The sequence below is a fragment of the Crassostrea angulata genome, chromosome 3, assembly GCF_025612915.1.
Source record: "Crassostrea angulata isolate pt1a10 chromosome 3, ASM2561291v2, whole genome shotgun sequence".
Lineage (NCBI taxonomy): Eukaryota > Metazoa > Mollusca > Bivalvia > Ostreida > Ostreidae > Magallana > Magallana angulata.
In genome coordinates, this window is record NC_069113.1 from 27,234,092 (window position 1) to 27,251,746 (window position 17,655).

General features: G+C 34.6%; 2 protein-coding genes across 4 annotated transcripts; both read left to right on the forward strand.

The window, feature by feature from the left end:
• Positions 1-152: 152 nt before the first annotated feature.
• On the forward strand, positions 153-5,253 carry LOC128178062 (DET1 homolog). The gene is made up of 4 exons (XM_052845055.1): positions 153-1,149; positions 1,803-2,129; positions 2,842-4,031; positions 4,768-5,253. The coding sequence occupies exons 2-4, from the start codon at positions 1,827-1,829 to the stop codon at positions 4,952-4,954; spliced, it is 1,680 nt and encodes a 559-aa protein (XP_052701015.1). The 5' UTR covers positions 153-1,149; positions 1,803-1,826; the 3' UTR covers positions 4,955-5,253.
• A 2,331-nt stretch (positions 5,254-7,584) lies between these two features.
• LOC128178065 (myocyte-specific enhancer factor 2C-like) lies at positions 7,585-17,650 on the forward strand. 3 transcript variants are annotated; one of them, XM_052845060.1, is made up of 9 exons: positions 7,585-7,705; positions 8,684-8,778; positions 8,927-9,130; positions 9,507-9,641; positions 9,804-9,948; positions 11,877-12,028; positions 12,476-12,581; positions 15,758-15,881; positions 16,000-17,650. In XM_052845060.1, exons 2-9 carry the CDS (start codon positions 8,725-8,727, stop codon positions 16,181-16,183), a joined length of 1,104 nt encoding a protein of 367 aa, XP_052701020.1. In that variant the 5' UTR covers positions 7,585-7,705; positions 8,684-8,724; the 3' UTR covers positions 16,184-17,650. The 3 variants fall into 3 exon arrangements, with proteins under 3 accessions (XP_052701020.1, XP_052701018.1, XP_052701019.1); XM_052845058.1 differs by having other exon boundaries at positions 7,586-7,705; positions 9,801-9,948; XM_052845059.1 differs by lacking the exon at positions 7,585-7,705 and adding an exon at positions 7,779-8,213 and having other exon boundaries at positions 9,801-9,948.
• Positions 17,651-17,655: the final 5 nt, after the last annotated feature.

A 17,655-nucleotide genomic window follows, 5' to 3' on the forward strand; every position in this document is an offset into this window, starting at 1 on the left:
CCGTGAAATATAATTCCCATTCTTATAAAGTCGGGCTCGGCATTCCGGTAATAAAGAATGAAAACAATATTGGAGATTTGAGTTTTGTCTTTTGACAGAAAAAGAGAAAACTTCTTACTTTAAACGGTAACTAAATATATCGTCTGGGATATTTTGTGATAAAGATGATCATTCATTAATTTAACAACCACAAGTTTGTGTAGTTTGTTCAGGTTGTTTACCAAATGTTATAGACAATATTTTATTAATACTTATTAGGTTTGTTACTGACCGACTACAAAAATATATCGGGTTGATCAGTCTCAAAGAGGGCTCGGCTTCGCCTTGCCATCTTTGAGATCATGATCAGCCCAATATATTTTTGTTGTCAGTCAGTAACAAACCAAATAAGTGTTTTGTTTTCCGGAGGACTATCAAGTGACATATTATTCACAAAAAGCAATGATCTACGCGAATCCATGTACAAGATGCCCATACTCTGACCCAAGATTTCTTCGATTCACATTTTGCCTAATTACTCAATATTTTTTAAAACCTCAGGTTCAAACGATTTTCATTTAAAAGTATGAAACATTTCTAAGATTTCTCTGTTGAAACGCCCCTGTTAGCTTATCAGATTTTAATACAAATACACGGCTAAAAATTGTGATATCTATGGGTACTTTGTATTGCAGCAAGCCCGGATTATAACGTTGAAAACTTGCGCAAGGTATTCCGAGTGACTTCCAAATGGAGAAAAGATGTAAACATTCCCCATTGTAAAAGTCCATAGGAAATCTGTTTTCTTTACTGTGAATATTTAGGAGGGAAAAATGAGAATGTGTGAATAAAGTTATCTTGAAAATTTTCCCTCACATCAATTTCAATTGCACTTCTTTCATAGGTATGTGTATTCTTATTAAAAGTCGTCCAAATGTGCAGCATAACTATCTTGGGACAGACTTTAACATCTTGTCCAATTTAACTCGTTTAAACTCGTCAAAATTATCAATTTCACATTTCAAATACTCTTTGAAGATCTTCGCTTCAGCCATGTTTACTTAAAATGTTTTGTTGCTATTCAACTTTATAAATGTTTTCTCCCTTTCCTCTGCAGAGATTTGAGCAAGTTTCGATGCTGCCATTTTGTTTTGCTCCAGAAACAACAACGTGACATCAATATTCAAAGGATAACTACTCTAATTTTAAAGATTTTAAAGGGGAACTACCCCAAATAATTTAAGAACATATGGCATGCGGTTTCTGTATTAAATGATATGAAATGTCGAAATGAGTTGTCAGCCAATGACTGCCATATTGCCTAATATTAATTCTCACTGAACTAACAGAGATATATGAGGCAGTCACGTACTATCTTTAAACCAATGAAAGTGTGACATTTCAGTCCAAGGGAAAACAAAGTATATTTATATGTTCCTGATTTGATAGATATGGCCAGAACTGGTGTCAAATGGAAGGGGTAAAAGTAAGGACTAGTTTCTGGCTAAGCTGCTGGTCTGTAGCTCCTGGTCTAACAATTCGGATATTTTTCAGAATGGGAGCTTCAGACCCAGAATGGGAGCTTCAGACCTGCAGCTATTTCTGTATGATAGTACTCTGCTGTACCATTTTTAGATGTTTATGTATATATCAAATACCCCAATAATTACACAATGATATTAATCAAACAAAATGTACAACAGAAATTCTATAACTTTAAAGCTTAATGACATGCTGTAAATTTCTTTTTTGCATTTGGGTTTTTTGATGTGTGTTATATAGAAACTTAATATATGTACGGTACATCAATCTTATGTCTACAGATTTGAGAATGAAAGGATTTAAACATGTCAGTGCATAACTTGGCATTCCAAACAGGCCAGGGATTGCGATACAATGGAAAAGAGCTCCTTCCAAGACGGATAAATAACCAGAACCTGGTATACCGATTGTTCCACAGACAGACACATACACCAAGCCCGGGGACTCACTTCCATCAAGTGCGGTCACTATACACTAATGTGTTCCCTAACTACACAGTTGTCAATGTGGAGAAGCCTCCGTGCTTTCTCAGGAAGTTCTCTCCAGACGGGAAGTATTTCATTGCCTTCTCCTCAGACCAGACGTCACTAGAGATATACACCTTTCAGGTAATTAAATGGAGGCGGTATGAAAATTATCGATTTATGTTTTTCTTTAATCTCAGATTCTAGGAGAATAGAAGGCTGTGTTTGAGACAGTCTGTAGAAGTAAAACTGTTTGTGATATTTTTTAAAACTAAAACACGTCAGACATTTAAACATGTTGTTAATTTATATTGTGAAAAACGATAGGGGAAGGTTTATTTTCCATGATAAATGTATGTTTCTTCTAGAAAAGTCTTTTGACAAGTTGACATACGTGTATTATATGCGAATATTGTAGATTCCTTATTTTACACAAGTTCTTAAAACTTTGATTCAACCATGTTGCATCAAATCGCAAGAATGTAAAGTCGTGATTGCCAAATTTTATCATAGCTTCATTTAGTTTGAATCTGCCCAAAAATTAAAGCAAGATTTTAAAATCTGCCAGATGTTTTTCTCGCAATTTTACACAGAATTAGTTCCTTACATTTTAAAAATGAATCTACAGTTCATGAACTGCTTATTAGTGTAAACTGTAAATTAACCCCAATTGGAGATTTATTTGGTTTTCAGTATCCATGTGCAGATTTCTACTGGCTGTCTTTATTTGCAAAACTTGAAAGTCATTAAACAATTTTAATGACAATGAAGATACAATGCTAAAAATAAAAGAACATTTATTATAATAGGTTTTGTGTATAGGCATTGCACTTAACTTTAACCTATCTTTTTCTAGGGCTCTGCAGCTGCAGAAGACTTGCTACAAAATGTGCATGGAGATTTTATGTCACTGAACAATGATCATGCTTCAGTTAACATTCGTGCCAAACTCTTTGGTAGGTTCTTCAAGTTAAGACACAAAACACTTGTGGCTAAGAATGGAGAACAGTTGAATAGAGAGTGCAGTCTGTTCACAGACAATGGGAACTATGTCATTGTGGGGTCTGCCATGAACATACCAGAGGAACCCCATCCGTTGTTTCATGACATCTATCAGAACAATGAGTCTATGTCGCCCAACCATAAATACCAGCTGGAGGATTACTCCCTCCATATAATTGACTTGGAGACAGGGATATTATGTGATACCAGGCATTTCAAGTTTGATAAGATCTTTCTCTCCCACAATCAGGGGTTATACCTGTATAAGAACACACTGGCCATTTTGTCAGTGCAACAACAGACCATTCACATCTTTCATGTTACTCCAACTGGAAAGTTTGTGGATGTTCGAAGCATTGGAAGATTCTGTTATGAAGATGATCAGTTGTTCTTCAGTCAGGGGAGCAAGAGGAGTTCTGGCCAAGTTATCAGACCTTATGCGGAGCAGACAATAAATTCCCTGAAGCACAGACTTATGGTGTTCCTTTTCCAGCGGGCACAGGCAGAAGGCACTTCCTATGCTCTTCGCAAATTCTACCAGTATTTTGATCAGTTCAAAGTGTTGAGAATGTGGAAGATGCAACTTCTGGATGAGAATCATCTGTTGATCAAATATGCCAGTGAAGATGTGGTGACTTTGAAATGTCAGGATCCAAACTCTCAACCTTCCTTCTTTGTTGTCTACAACATGATGACAACTGAAGTGTTGGCCGTCTTTGAAAACACCTCTGAAAAACTTTTGGAGCTCTTTGAGAATTTCTGTGATTTGTTCCGGAATGCGACCCTGCACAGTGAATCTCAGTTCCCTTGCTCTGCCTCCAGCAACATTCATGCCCGACAAATTCAGCAGAGGTTCAAACACACAATCATCAATGCTAAATTTGGGGGCCACACAGAGGCAGTGAAGAGACTCCTGGCCCAGCTACCCATCAGCTCCCAGTCATACAGCAGCAGTCCATACTTAGACCTGGCCCTCTTCAGCTATGATGACAAGTGGGTGTCCATGATGGAGAGGCCAAAAGCTTGTGGGGATCACCCTATCAGGTTAGTGAATACTCTTAAACTGCTCCATTATCATATGAATTTTTCTCAGTACCCATTTATAATAGTACATCTAGAGGGGGAGTGGTCTGCCCCCCCCCCCCCCCCCCCCCACAGAACCTTGGAAAATTAAAAAAATGTTAACTTGCATATAAAAAATTTCCAAAAATATGCCTTGGACATCCCTCCCTCACCCACCACTCGACCAATTATATCCCTTGGACCAATCCACCCACCCATCCCCCCTTGAAAAAAAAATTCTTGATCTGCAAATGGTATTATATAAATAGTTCCTTTTTGGGAGGGTAACAGTTGAAATTGACACCCCGAGGAAACCATTGTCAACCGACGCGAAGCAGGCACTATTTATTTTATTATACTGAATGTCTTAATATTAAAGAATTTTTTACTACTTTTATATAGAAATGACGTGACTTCTATGCCGAACCGTACACGCATAATTTACGCGCATTTAACAATTAGTTGTGTTACCCGTTGCTAAGTGTGTTGCTAACGTTGAGGGTAATAGAACGGATTGCCAACTGTCTTAACCAATCAGATTTCAGTATTTAACATGAAAGTATAATAACATAAAATGTCAATGAGTTCAATTTGATTCAGAGTAGAACATTTAAATTGTCAAATTTCATGCATTAAAATGAACAATTATTTTTTTCAGTATCTTACAGTACATGTTTTGGTAAATAATTCTATCATTCATTATATGCATATTTTACAGGTTTTATGCACGGGATTCAGGTTTACTCAAGTTTAAGATATATGCTGGAATGCTGGGTAAAAGTCCATCCCCAACAGCTCGCCGTCTGGTCGCCTTCACATTTCATCCTAGTGAACCATTTGCCATCAGTGTTCAAAGAACAAATGCTGAATATGTGGTCAATTTCCATGTTAGACATTGCATCTGAAGGCATTTATACCATAGTATATTTTAATATCTTACAGTACTGTTTTTTTGTTATATTTCTATACTTGATGATATTTATTTGCCATGCATTTGTGTAATATTTCTTGTGAGCTGTAATGAAAAATCTTGATATTTACTTTATTGTATTATGTCTTTAATTGCTTCATATAGTGTAACCATGCGAGCATCCTAATGTCAAGTTTGTTCAAACCTACCCAGTACTCTTAGCAAGATTCATAGAATTTTGACAGTTTTCTCTTCCAGTAGAGAAGTGTAATAAAAATTTTCAGTCTTGATGAATCTCTTTGAGATTATTTTTACAATCCTGACCCCAATAACAATAATAGAACTAAAAATTTTCTTATCTAGAAGAACTCCCAAAGCTATGGTACATGTATGAACACATGTGATGATTCATTGTCTTATACTGTACAGTACTGTACATGTATTAGAAAAGCAGATTAGCAAAAAAAAAGTAAACTTAAAAGTGTTGAACTCTTACTTAGGTATCACTTAAAGTTAGATTGGAAATGCCCTTTGACACAAGCAGGTGCCCCTCTCTCTCTCTCTCTCTCTCTCTCTCTCTCTCTCTCTCTCTCTCTCTCTCTCTCTCTCTCTCTCTCTCTCTCTCTCACACACACACACACACACACAATGGGTATAAAACCTTAATTCTGCATAGCATAGTTAGTGGAGAGGTAAAATATGTTCAAATAAAACACTTTTACACTATCAGTATAAGGAAGGGGAAAATAACAAAGAAGCAGAATGATTTTCAATTTAAGCTTTCCCAAGTAAATTTCTTAAATTACGGTAGGTGCTTTACTACTAACTGAGCTTTCTGGCCTTAATTATGTATCTGTGTTCTAAACAGTCTGACTCCTCAAAATTAATGTGAGCAGTCATCATTCCAGATGGCATCAACCCATGATCTTTTAACTTACTTAAAAAAATTCCCCCCATTGAACCTCAAGAAGCATTGACCCATTCATATATTCAACTGTGCTGTAATACAAAAGCATCATGTAACTCCAACGGTACGATACACAATAGCCTAACCAAACACACCTTTTATTCATGGACGAGTGAACAGGTGCGCATGTTATAGAAACCATTCCTCTTTACTAAGCAGAGATAGATTCAGATGATAAATTTTTTAACACAAAGTATAGAGGTCCACAGTTCCAGGAAAGACACAGATACTGTTTGAATGATATTTTAGACTTGAAGGAGAAAGAAAAAATCAGAATTTTTATGTAAATTAACAGAAAATGTTAACAAATTTGATAAGAGTCTTATGAAGTCATAGTGCGACAATATTTCCCAAATTGTTAAAACTAATGAAAAGGAGTGATAGGGTTCTAGGTTCAAAGAGGAAGTCTAAAAGTGTTTATAGAAGTAATTTACATATATGTGATCCCAAATCTATCAAAATTAAGAAAAGGATATATTTCTGCTGAAATTTCATTCATGGCATATCGGATTTACATGACTGTATGGATGACAAGATTCTGTGACAAGTGTTATAAATTTTGATTGAATAGTGAAAATGAACGTTGACTAAATACAATGGGTGACGTCATAGAAGTTTTTTAATGGTTAAGCCAAAATATTTAAAGGATCTAAAAATGTAAGATAAGTGTAAAATGAAGGATAAAAATTAAAAGTATATCATAAACGCAATTGTAAAAAAATCCCAAAAATTACAAAATGATTTATTACTAAAGTATTTTTAGCCGGGCTCTGCTGAAAGCAGAGTATTGGCTATAGGCAGGCAAATCGCCAATGTTACTATAAAAAGCACAACTTCAAAAGTAAACAAAAAACCAAACAGCGTCAAGGTAAAGCTTCCGCTAACCAAATAGTTACACAAAGAGTCACGTTTTGTCAATTGGCATGTTGTTTCTTTTTTTTAAATTTCAAATGAATTGTCTATCTTTTTTAGTTTTCTTATTAATAACGTGTTTTTAAGACATTGCTATGCATTTTGGACACATACTACTTTGCTGCGCAATTAAGAAATAGGGATTGAATATATAATGCTTGTTGCAAAATTCAAGGCAGCAACTATTGAACTTCTACTAGACAGACATTTTTTTGTTTATAGCCGCTTACAAAATTTGGTCGCTCTCTGATGCTTTGCCGACATTAAAAGCATGAGAGAGAGGAGAGAGAGAGAGAGATTTTCAGTCTTTACTACACAAAATGCATAAAGACACACCAAAAGAGCTTGGCTTTCAGTACTTCAGTACTTTGATTTTCTATTTTATTTCTGTATATCAGTACTTCATTGTAGAAAAATTTTACTCAAGAAAATATATGTACTTTTTTTTAAAGATAGCAAATAATGGATAGCTTTAAATTTCCTATAAGGCCCTTGTATGTAATAGGGCCAGTAATCATATGAAATGCTGGATCCGCCAATCTATTTCCGGTTGTGCTATGCTGAATACAATTACTACGACAAAAAATAGTTCTGTAATATTAAGCCGAATAAGGGGTCGTCAAAATCAATAACTCATTAAGATTAATGATAGATTTATTTAAAAGCTAGAATTGAATAAAATTATGAAATATATTTCATTAATTATTATCTTTATTAAATGGCGTTAAAATCGATATCTGACCACTGACGTCATGTCTAAACTGCGCGGATTATTCGCCATATTGGAATTTAGCTAAAAATACCATCGTGATTTCCATGCCCAAAATAGCACAACTTGTACAAGTTTTAACGACGAAGATTCTACTGGTTAGTAAAAATAGCAACCGTTTTGGTATATTTATAAATTCTCATGTTATTGTTTTTATCTAGATGTTTATTTTATCATTTCTGTTTTGATTATGTTTGTTTTCTCCCTAACCTTGCGGTAGAATGTTTTGTTGCAGCATTTCTCTCCATGTTTGGAAAAGTCCCAAAAGCTGAGACCAGCACGCTTGGTCATGAGATTGCCCCCAGACCTTCTTAAAATATATCTGGATAGTTAATAATTATGACGATAGCTTTTTTTATTATAGTTGGCTGCATGGACGTAGCTTAGTGGATGATATGACTACTTTCGTTATTAAAGCGTTCAATCTCAAGTGCACTGTTTATGCAGTTGCAATGGCTTCCTTGTAAATCACCTAACGAGTCCTAAGTTTCGTTTTGTGACTAGGCTGCCAAATGGCGACGGTGTTCTAATTTTGTGCTACAGGGTTTCCTTGGTGTATTTATAAAGATAGAATTAATATAGAAATTTATTTTTGTCAATAGCAAGGTGATTCTTTTTATATTTACTTATCATTGAAAATATAAGTTTTTAAGTCAAAATACTTTAACTTTAAATTGTCATTTAACCAATTTTGAACACAATTGGGATTAAAGTGTGTTATTTCCAAATTTTAGTCTAATTATCTAAAATTCCCATGTTTGCATATTTAGGTATGCATTGGTGTAATATTGTCAATTATGAATGTTTAAAGGCTTATGCATGTTATGAATAGGATTAAAGAGTACATGTAAACATCCTCATGTATGACAGAAATCAGATTGGTGTTCAATTAATTGACTTCAATCAATCTTGTGTCAATATAAAACTTTAGTGTACATAATAATTATTGAGTGAAATCTCTTCATTATTGAGATATTTTGCCACATACGTACATTGCATGTTTAATTTGATTTGAAAGTTTAAATGATTTTTTTTAAAAGATCAGTTTTTATCAAACATAATCTATTTGTTTTCAGATATTTCTACTTAAAATTTAAGAAGTGAAAAAAAACTGAAAATGGGAAGAAAGAAAATTTCGATAACTAGAATAAATGATGAGAGAAATCGTCAGGTAGGCCTAATAGTGCAAAGAACAAATAATTGATAGTAATTCTTCTTTCTTTATACATGTATCTCCAAACAGCATGACATCAGAGATGCATTGTTATGTGATTATGTAATTTTTGATGTCTGAAATGTGTAGATAAAACTTTCAACAGGTGACATTCACCAAAAGAAAGTTTGGTCTGATGAAGAAGGCGTATGAGCTGAGTGTGCTGTGTGACTGTGAGATCGCTCTCATCATCTTCACCTCCAACAACAAGCTGTACCAGTATGCCAGCTCGGACATGGACAAGGTGTTGCTCAAGTACACCGAGTATAATGATACTGTGGTCAGCCAAACCAACAAGGACATTCTGGAGGTACAATATAAATATCGATCACAGGATGTTTACAAAGTATTCTCTTTTGAAAAGTGGACAGGCATGGATGAAGGCTGTGCCTGTCCACTTCTCCAAAGAGAATAGAGTATAAAATTAAGGGTACTGGATAATTTTGATGTTGAAATGTAAGAAGAATGGAAATTCCAAATTTAAATGAGGAGTAAGATGCCCATTAACTATTAATTGAATGCATAATGCACCATGCAGGACATGTCATGACACAAATTTAATTGCTCGTGGCTAGTTTTGCCTTAGCAAATCTATTTGACAAAGCAATCTTGTTTTTCTCATGAAATGGTAAATTTATAACATTCATGCTCATGCTATATACTAAGGTTTTGTGTCTTTTTTATAGATGATAAGCAAGAAGGATATTAAAGGGGAGGGGGATGATGATGATGATGAAAAGTACACCTTAACCCCCAACACTGAAGATCGCTACCGCCGAATCGACCAGGAGTACGCCCGAGTGATGACAGGAACTCAAAAGGTCTATATAATGAGTTTTATCTAGAGGACATTGATCAGTTTAAATCTAATGATATAATGGAAGTAATCAGATTTCCATAGCTGACAAATTGGGTATAATGAAGCATGCCTACCTTGATTACCTACTATGTATCATTAAACTGGTTGTATATCTATATAGCAGCCAGTCCTGTACCAGCAGCCCATGCCAGTATCAGTTCCGGTGCAGGGAGGGAGTTTCCCCCAAACCAGTCAACAGCAGGGCGCTGGGGGCTCGGTGGTCTTACTGCAACCATCAACAGCTCATACTTCCATCCAGCAACCAACAGGTACACTTATGATTTGGGATGTCAATTTTACTCAGTTTGCTCAATCAATTAATCGGAGGCTTTAGTCGAGTCATAGTCGGATAATCGATGATTTAAGCAAATTTGAAACTGTGAGACCTTTTTATCCCCTCGCGCAACTTGTTGCGAAGGGGCTGTGCGTGTGTGTGTGTGTTCAGCTTGGAAGCAAGATTTAAAGAAAACCCTTCCACGGATATTTATCAAACTTCGTACACTTATTTGGCATAGTAAAAGGACAAACCTTATTAATTCTCAAGTCAGTTAGTTCAGTACTTTTTAATATGTTGTAAAATAACACAATTTTAAACAGAAATTTTATGTACGACTTGACCATAAGTACTTCCGCTTCACTTCTGTGAAACCAAAGTAAAGGTAAGCAGTTCAAATGAACAACTTGATATTTTTTGGATTTAGATCTAGTACAGGTAAAGAAAAAGTAGTTTTTGTAGTAATGGAGGGTTAGCTTAGAAGAATGTTGTCTCCTCATTTACATTTGCATAACTATATATTCCTAAATAATGCATCCCCCACACAATAACTCATGTCGCGAGAAGATGATCCACTTAGCGGTGCCCTTGTTGAATCAAACAATGCTACTGCCACATTCATCTTTAATATCTTAAATTAAAGAACATCTAAAAACTTATGATAACGTATAATATATGTATTTGATTAAAAATAAATTGAAAAGTATTTTATCTAAATATCCTTTAGAAAATGTCCTGGCTTTTCCTTTTTTTTCTCTCCTGACTCTTATAAAATTTAGCTCCGTATCATCTTAAGCAAATCAAATGTGACCTGTTCCACAGTATTTAGTCATTGTCCGTGCCTAATCAACAATCAAAGATTAATGATTATAGAAATAAACGCCTTAAGATAATTATTGATATGATTGAAGTTTTGGTTAAACAAACATCTAATCCAATAAATAACTAATTAGAAGAAACACAAATTGTTCTCGAGTACATGTCTGCTTTAGTAAATTAAAAGAGATTAATTATTAGCCGCTTAAAAAATACACCAGGGACACCGATGGAAAAGAGTGTAATTTACGGATAAACATGTTAATAAAAGAAATCTGTTATCAACATTCGTTTAACAAAAACTGCCGCATTAAGAAAAAATAAATAATATTTTTAAATTCAATTCACTTTATTACGAATAATCAACTTAGAAAATTTTAGTTATTGATCGGTGTGACCGAGCGATAATCGGGTGCTCATTGACATCACTACTTATAATACCCAATGCAACAAAGTTTTGACATGTCCGTCAGTCAGTCTTGTTTTTTTTTTGTATGTGGAACTTTTCTTAAACTGCTGCATGTAATTTGTGAAACTTTTTTGGTACTTAAGACACAATGTATAGATGTGTGTAACTGAATTACTAGGAAATTTCAGTTTCAATTATTTTTCTGCAAATTTTTGCCCTTTTGTACCTAGAGTTTTGGTCCTATATTGAATAAAGTAATGAACAGTTTGTAAGTACAACTCTTTGACTGCTGCAAGGAATTTATTGAAACTTTGTAGGTATTTAGGAAACAATGTGTAGATGTGCATATTACCAGAAAATTCTGATTTCTTGATTTTCTTGGGAATTTCAGCCCATTGGAATTAAGATTTTTGTGGTTGACAAAGGAATAGTTGTGCATATTTGCGTGAAGTTTTTATCTGATGATTTTTCATGAGTTATGCTATTTATCAGTTTTTCTTTATATGTATTTGATGGGTACCCTGCCATTCATTATTAGTAGTGTTGTCAAGTAATTGGGGAGTGTGGGGTAGTTCAGCTTGCTCACTTTTTCTTTCATTCATAGTGCCACTTTCCTCTATCAGTCCTTATATTCAGTTATGTTGTATTTATTTAATTTGAAATAACCCACAGCATATGATGTGATATGTTCTTTAAAGCAACCAAAGTCTCTCCCTCGGTAACAGCAACCAAAACATCTCCTAGCCAACAAACCCAGGACCTGTCTCCAAACTCTGCTGCTAAGGAAACCGATTTCGGCCAAGGAAAAGGAAAACCTAATCTACGAGTTGTCATTCCAGCAAAATCTGAAGTAAGACTGCATGTTTATATACAATAATCTTGAAAGAGATTTAGAATTGATTTTAAGTTTCAACTACTGTGGAATCATTAAATTTCATGGGGGCCAATTTTCGTGGATTGCTTAAATTTTACAGGTTCATGGGGACGTAATTTCGTGTATTCTCTTAAACATACATAGGAAATATAACTTTATTACCCTAATTTATTAATTGGTGGAGGATGTTAATTCGTGGTTGAGAGGTATCCACGAATTCCACGAAAATTGAGCCACCACGAAATCTAATGATTCCACAGTATTGAAAGTTTTGATGGTTCAGAAGGGAATTTTGATGTTATTTTCAATCAAATAAAACTTGTAAACATTATTAGGTTGTGTAGTGGATAAGACTGTTAATAATCAAGAATTGTGAAAAAGAAAGAAATGGCAGAATTTTAAGTTGATAGTTCATCTTTTCAGACACAAACAGCTAAATCTCAATCCACGTCCCTCGACACTCCTCAGATTTCCCAAGCTACTCCCAGTACACAACTAGCGTCTGTCCTTCCATCAGCAATGTTACCCAGTAAGTTGTACTGTCTCAATATTTTCAATATAGAACATTACCACAAATAATTTTCATTCTCAAGGATAAAGAAGTTGAACTTCCTTGTTTTGAAATATTGTGTCATTTTTTGAAACATGCAAAAATATGTACGGTACATCTTGGCAAATTAGTAGTTGACAGTGCCTGTCTGTGAAAAGACACTCCAAAAAATGAACTTATAAACATTTAAAAATTTGCTTTGATCACATATTAAAGTTGTTAAATACTATTACTTTTTAAAACTCTACTGATTGGGAGTTTCCTTTGAAATACCGGTAGTCAAAAATATCAAAGATATTTAACATTCGGTAATAATTGGGACTGGTAGAAAAGAGTAAGAAAATTTTTCTTTGGTTTTATTAGCTCACCTGAGCTGAAAGCTCAAGTGAGCTATTCTGATCACATTTTGTCCGTCGTCCGTCTGTCCGTCTGTAAACTTTTTACATTTTGAACTTCTTCTCTAAAACTGCTTATCCAATTTCAACCAAATTTGGCACAAAGCATCTTATGGGAGGGCGAATATAAATTGCAAAAATAAAAGTCCGATCTGTATTCAAAGCGGAGAAAACCTTGAAACTGTAGAAAAAGGGGGGTGCATTTTTAAAAATCTTCTTCTCAAGAGCTACCGAGGCAAATTCAACGTAGTTTAGCATAAATTATCCTTATGGGAAGGAAAATATAAATTGCAAAAATTAAGGTGTAATTTTGTTTCAAATCTAAGTTATTACGAAAATAATAATAAAGGAAAGGCGTGTTTCAATCAGTTTAATAGCCTCGGGCTCGGCATCCGGTAAAATGGGTAGGCAAGACTTGGCCTGGGCAAAACAAAAGATTGACAGTTATTAATCTGCCAATCTCATTAAAATTTCAGGATATTTGATGGACTAGTATATTTGTATTCGCTGTAGATATTGCTGCAAAATAATGCGTATTTGGAATTGATGATTGCCGATCTGCCCAGGCATTTATTTTGCCACGGCCCGGGTATGCATACCCATTTTACCAAAACTCGTATTCCATACTTCTAAAACGAGGTTCTTTGTTTAAAGCAGCCATGACATTATACGAAAAAGGGTCGATCTGACTATGATGAATTTGCTTGTTGTGCAACAGTTCGCGTATGAAGGGAAATTTTGAAACATGCAAAATATATTGTTGCCGATTTTGTGAAGTAAATTGAGGCTAAATATTTCAATGCGTTGACAGTTTTCACACATGACGTTGGTGTTAGCTTGTTCTGATTTTCGTTTCATTTTCATTATTTATGCTTTGTAACCTGGAAACTATCGTCTGTATTTCGTGATTTTTACGTATCAAATCAAACAGAGACTTCGGTAAATCAAACAGTTACATTAACTGCTTACCTGCGCAAATTAAGCAAAATCTGATGTAGGGGTACTGAAATACAATTCATTCTATCGGTAATTCGGCATTATCTTTTGCGTAATGGTAGATTAATGCAATAGGTTTTGTTGAGATGCTCGGCATTTTCTCTAGTTTATTCAGTTTAAATAGAGTTTGATATCGCTTACGGAAATATGTAGGCATATACATGTATATATATGATTCATTTCGAAAAAATAAAATTGTGTTCTTTATTTGTTATACATGTAGTGCATGTTTCTTGTGTTTAATTGTTTACAATTTCTATTTACTAACCATATTTGAGTGTTAAGCTTCGAATTATAAGCAAGATGCAGAGATTTGCTCACAATTCTATGTTTGTACACAGATCTTAAAAGCTAAAGATTAAAAAAGTAAAAAAAATTGTCAATATTTATTACGAAAATTTTCAAAATTTGTTCTTCCAGAAACCAACTTATTGAATTGTAAACTTAACCTTTTTAGCTCACCTGAGGATGGGGCCACAATGGAGGGTAGAAGTTTAACATATGAATATAAAAAGTAAATCTTTAAAAATCTTCTTCTCAGAAACTAATCGGCCAGGAAAGCTGACACTTGTGTGGATGCATCCTTAGGTAGTGAAGATTCAAATTTGTGAAAATCATGACCCCCGGGGGTAGGGTGGGGCCACAATGGGGGATCGACGTTTTACATAGGAATATATGTACAGTAAATCTTTAAAAATCTTCTTCTCAGAAACTAATTCGCCGGCAAAGCTGACACTTGTGTGGATGCATCCTCTGGTAGTGTAAATTCAAAGTTGTGAAAATCATGACCCCCGGGGGTAGGGTGGGGCCACAATTGGGGGATCGAATTTTAACATAGGAATATATACAATAAATCTTTAAAAATCTTCTTCTCAGAAACCAATTCGCCAGCAAAGCTGGAACTTTTGTGGAAGCATCCTCAGGTAGTGTAGATTCAAAGTTGTGAAAATCATGACCCCATGGGGAAGGTTGGGGCCACAATGGGGGATCGAAAATTAACATGATTATATACAGTAAATCTTTAAAAATCTTCTTCTCAGAAACTAATTAGCCAGGAAAGCTAAAACTTGTGTGGAAGCATCCTCAGGTAGTGTAGATTCAAATTTGTGAAAATTATGACCCCTGGGGGTAGGTTTGGGCCACAATGGGAGGTCGATGTTTTACATAGGAATAAACAGAGTTATTCTTTTAAAATCTTCTTCTCAGAAACTTAACAGCCAGGAAAGCTGAAACTTGTGTGAAAGCATCCTCAGGTAGTGTAAATTCAAAGTTGTGAAAATAATGATCCCCAGGGGTAGGGTGGGGCCACAATAGGAGGGGGGTCAAAGTTTAACAAAGGAATATATAGGGTAAATCTTTAAAAATCTTCTCAGAAACTAATCAGCCAGATGTTAAGACTTTGGCCCCAGGACAATTCTTTGGCCTCACGAGAAGGTTCAGAGTTTGATGTACGTTTATATCCCATATATAAACTATTGTTAGGGATCTTTTTTAGAACTACAATACTCAACATATGATATGACTATAAAATCATCCTGTTAGAAAAGGGACTAATGATTATAAACATAAGAATATCCAGGGGAAAATGGATTTTATTTATACAGGATTTACATGAATTATTGTACATTGTCCAGATAGTTTGTATTATAGTCTCCATTGAGCTGATTTTATCATACCTATTGTTCCTCAGGTGAGCGATGTGGCCCATGGGCCTCTTGTTTTTATTCAATTTTTCTTAAGTTAAATGTGTATTTTTTCCATCAGCTGACTTGCAGATAAACAGTGCTGACCTGGCCAAGCTTTTGGGGTCAGCATTTACCGGAGGGGAAGGGATCCCAGGGCCGCTCACTGCTGCCGTGCAGGCTTCTGGAATATCCCTTACACCCAGGTAATTATATGCAAAATACTATATAAAAAAATTGTATAAATGTTTTGCATGTATTAAATATTGATTTGCAGTTTGTTTGGAGTAATGTACACCAAGATCTGTTCTCTTATCATTTCAGTGGATTAACCCCTACTACCAGCTTACAGAACCTGATAATTCCTCTATCACATGCGCAGGCCCTCCAGATGCAGCTATCTGGCAAAAATGTCAAAGCAGAACCATCCTCACCCCAGGACAAAGGGGGGTCGTCTGAGGATGAAGGGCCCCCAGAAAAACAACCACGCATGTCATCTGACCGATGACAGTATCCATTGTTTGTGAAAATATTTGACTGAAAATCATGTTTCATGCACAAAATGTTATAGGCTTTTGTCCCTGCAGTGTTTTATTTCTTAAATTATATCCTGACAGGGTCATGAACATTGTTCAAGAAAAAATGTCATCATTTTCTGTAGATAAGATTTGTAACATTTGAGATTCTGCATTGGAGGTTTTATTTGGGGAGGATAACACCCATGAATTTTAGTGCTGAGATAAGTCAGGCCTGTGGTACATTGTTGTTGTGTGGCCACATTTCCCAGATTCAGATTTTCTGCACCCTTATTCATCACATTTCATGATTACAAACTGTCTTTGTACATAAAATATCTTTTAAGTCATTGATACCATTCTGTTGTTTTCCCTCTTTGTCATAGAGAAACTTACTGTTTTAAACAAGAATACAAAATTTTGTTGAATCAATATGGGTCCCCAAAGAGGCAAAGATTTGTAATCACAAGAAGGAGGATGATCCAAAAGACAGACATACATAATTCCTATTTCATAGGAAACTTTTTTGTCTCAATAATTTGTATTTTTGGACTGTTCCATTTCAAAACAAAGGGAAAATGCAAATAGACACATAATTAGCTTATTAATATGTTTTTATACACATAACATCGTAAGAAACTCGGGAACATTCTCTTTAGCATATTCAAGACCTGTCATGAGATTCTGATAATGAAACATATATATGTTGATACATTTATTTGTCAGTTTTATGAAATCCATTCTTTATATTTGAAAAGTGTTTTGAAATTCACTTATTTATAAAGGTATTACATTAAATATTTACATTTGTTGTGTAGCTGTCATTCAAACATTGACATGCATAATTTTATATTTAATTTAACAATGTAATCAATTTAGAGGTCAGATTTATTTTCAGACAGTTCTGACATTCTATTAAAATAATTATAAATCATGTTGACTTCTGCATTAAAATCAATTTACTGCTTTCCTGGTGTGTACAAAATCAAAAATCTCATTGAAAAGAGAATGTTAGTGATTCAGCAATGTCAGTTAAACACCAACTGATATTGATCAAAGATGTCTGCTTGTCACTGAACACCTTGGAACTTAACATGTATTAAATGACAAATCTTGTAATCTAGACTTTAGTAGTAACTTAGAATATACGTGTGTGCTCTGTCTGAATGATTGAGAGACTGAGTGCGGGTTGTGATCGTTTTGTTTATATATTCTACTTACATATATATACGACTTGCAATGTTCTATTTCTGACATATGTAATACAGTTTAACCTTAGATTTGCTGCATGAAGGGTATACTTAGGTATGAACCAGTTTATTTTTTATCAAGATAGAATTGTTTTAGATTTTTGTGCCATTTGCTGCATGATATTCATACAAAAGTATGTCATTCTTAAAATCATTGTATTATTTTGTTTAGAGGATATGTATATGCAATAAATAATCATTTTAATAGAAGGCAT